Source organism: Haliotis rufescens, unplaced genomic scaffold (assembly GCF_023055435.1).
Source record: "Haliotis rufescens isolate VD_foot unplaced genomic scaffold, xgHalRufe1.0.p SCAF_9, whole genome shotgun sequence".
Lineage (NCBI taxonomy): Eukaryota > Metazoa > Mollusca > Gastropoda > Lepetellida > Haliotidae > Haliotis > Haliotis rufescens.
In genome coordinates this window covers 33,519,967-33,523,277 of record NW_025964383.1, presented here as the reverse complement: position 1 = coordinate 33,523,277, position 3,311 = coordinate 33,519,967, and the positions used below count along the sequence as shown (strand labels likewise).

The window sequence follows — 3,311 nt, the reverse complement described above, 5'->3', positions numbered from 1 at the left end:
CCTAAATGGCGAAGGGTTTGAACAATTTGTTATTGAGGTCACTACCTTTATCTCTTTGAACGTTAGCGCGTATCGGGAGCGGACTGGCTGCCTCATAATAACATACGTTTTAAACCCATTCTGCACATGCCAAAGCTGTTAAAGTTTCATCGGTTTTACCCATGCCATTTTACTGAACACATACATACATAACAAACAGAATGTACTTAGGACCAGGGTTTTCAGACGTATAGGATGTCATCATTCGTGACCAACTCGTGTTATTCGAGGACAAGCCGAATAGCGACTCGTGCCCCTCACGTGGCCATTTTTGCGACCGGGTTCCGTCTTTGCGTAATGGTTCACATATATTTCCCCATATATTATATATATTTCAGATGCAATTTAAAGCACATCGGGACGTGCGGAATTATACAGTATGATTGAACACATTTAACTGCGTCTTGGGTATAATTTTAGATGCAAGACATATGAAAAATCAAAAATTATTTCTGAGGGATTCTTTGACGAAGTACTTGAAATCATACGCGCATTCTGATTGGTTTGTCGTATTTTCGCACATAACATTCATCGATAGGGGGACGAGTCTTCTTGCAGGTTACTGAAAGGGGCGAGTGGTGACGAATGAGGATGTCAAGTCCATCTGTCATGCCAATAGTAAGATTTGTTATGCATCCCATAGACATTATTTACGGACATCTCTGTGTCAAACGTAGGTTGGTGGAGCCTCTTGCTACTCTTGTATCGCACTCATACTTGGTTTATTACCTTTTGTCGCACGTTTTATGGCACTCAGGCATGGTGACTGAGCCATAACAAGACGTATTAGGTTTATTATTTATTAGCCCATTCACTTGAGATGTGTTACGATAAAGGTGCTTATCTTTACATTGTGACATCTACAGCTGTATATTGATATAATGTCAGTTGCTGCAAAAACAAATTACTTCATAAATGACCCTTCTATGTCCAGGCCTTTATCTGTAGTTATTCGGTCAAGAGACGTGTTTTTTGGCTAGATTAATTCAAAGCAAATGCATCAAGTTGTCCTTTTTAATATATCAATGTTGTTAGATAACTAATTGCTTTCAATATTAATGGATTATGCACATTAATAATATTTTTTCTCAAACTGGAAATAGATAAACATTTTTATCAAGTCACAAATTCTCCAGCTGATAGGCTTGTACGGCAAAGGCATTCTTTATGGAATTATCAACAATTAAAGTTGTTTTGTTTGAAAAAATAAAGTATAATGAAATGTTCGAAATAGAGAAACAGATCTTGTACTTCTGCCTCCCAAGTTGTATCATAGTCTCTTACATGTTAGGGTCTCTTACCGCCTCCGTAGTCTAGTGGTAGAGCGTCCGCCCGGAGAGCGGAATGTCCTTGGTTCGGTCCCCTGCCCCGTCATACCAAAAGACGTTAAAAGATTGTACACTGTCCGGCGCTCGGCATTAAGGGGCTTAAACAAGGACTGGTCGGCTCGGAGTCAGTATACTGTGTCTGGGTGTGGTATTTATGTGAGCTAGCACTAAAAATCGGCATCAGTCCGGACTAGTACAAGCAGCCACACACACACACACATGTACATACACACACACACACACACACACACACACACACACACACACACACATATGTGGCGATGAATATTATTCCATATTTATACTCTTCAACGAAATATCAAAACAAAGATAAGTGTTGACGACAAACTTACTATGCAATAGGGGGTATGGGCTGTGCACAGTTACGTCCCATACGTTCGCCGGAAACGTATGCTTATTGGTTAGAATCCCGATGCGCCGTCTGAAAACCTACGGGCTATTGAAAACTGACAGAAGTCAGCGTGCAGTGTTCAATACTTTTAATGCTGTATTTAGCAGACTAAGGAACAGGTACCAACAAACCCAAAACCTCGTTCAGTGCGTGCCAACGACAAGAGTACAGGATGGATTTATCCGAAATCGACCGCAAAATGCGAATCAAATTGCTGCAAACCTTCTGGACTACTGGAGTACAGGCCCAGGCTGCTGGTCAGGCGATTAGAAATCGTCTACATGCAGCTCATCCCCATGCTCGACGGCCATGTGATGTGGCGCCCCTCACAAATCGTCATATTGGGGTATTTGTCGCTGGGAACGTGTCACGTTTTCAGATGATTTCTGATTCACTTTGTACTATTTTGATAGCCGTGCTCATGTCCCGCGACGTGGACATGAACGTCAAGCCTATATCAATGTCAGACCTCATGACAGATTTGGTGGTGGATCGGTTATGGTGTGGGGTGGCATCACTATAATGGAGCGAACCCCACATTGTGTGCAAGGAAGGGTCACTGGTCAGTACTATCGGGGCAACGTAATGACACCCTTTGTTGTCCCGTTGCAAGGCGTATGGGTCGAGGTTTTGTCTTTCATGATGACAACGCCCGTGATCAACGTGCACGAATCGTCTATACTCATCTCCACATCCACAGAATGCCATGGCCAGCACAACATCCACAGCATGCCATGGCCAGGACAACATCAACAGAATGCCATGGTCAGCACAGCATCCACAGAATGTCATGGCCAGCACAACATCAACAGAATGCCATGGTCAGCACAGCATCAACAGAATGTCATGGCCAGGACAACATCCACAGAATGCCATGGCCAGCACAACATCCACAGAATGCCATGGCCAGCACAACATCCACAGCATGCCATGGCCAGCACAACATCCACAGAATGCCAAGGCCAGCACAGCTTCCACAGAATGCCATGACCAGCACAACAGCCACAGAATGCCATGGCCAGCACAACATCCACAGAATGCCATGGCCAGCACAGCATCCACATAATGCCATGGTCAGCACAGCTTCCACAGAATACCATGGCCAGCACAACAGCCACAGAATGCCATGGCCAGCACAGCATCCACAGAATGCCATGGCTAGCACAACAGCCACAGAATGCCATGGCCAGCACAGCATCCACAGAATACCATGGCTAGCACAACAGCCACAGAATGCCATGGCCAGCAATGAGCCCAGACCTTCCCGTAATTGAACACATCTGGGACATGTTGGGAGACGTGTGTGTCATCCTCATAGGCCTACGACCGCGTTGGCTGAACTTGGCCAGACGCTGCAAGAAGGGTTGTGAAGACTCCCTCAAATCGCCATTGGGAGACTTGTCGGGGAAAGAATGTTTGGCAAATCGTAGCGGTATTACGCACAGCTGATTCAGAACATTGAAATTTCCCATCTTACCCTAATCGACCGTTACGTTCCTTGATGATCATGTCATCTACTGTTATACTTCATT

General features: G+C 44.7%; 1 protein-coding gene across 1 annotated transcript; it reads left to right on the top strand.

Moving 5' to 3' along the window:
• Positions 1-2,480: 2,480 nt before the first annotated feature.
• Positions 2,481-3,053, top strand: LOC124111134. Its single transcript, XM_048390396.1, has one exon. The coding sequence runs from the start codon at positions 2,481-2,483 to the stop codon at positions 3,051-3,053; it is 573 nt and encodes a 190-aa protein (XP_048246353.1).
• The last annotated feature ends 258 nt before the right edge of the window (positions 3,054-3,311 follow it).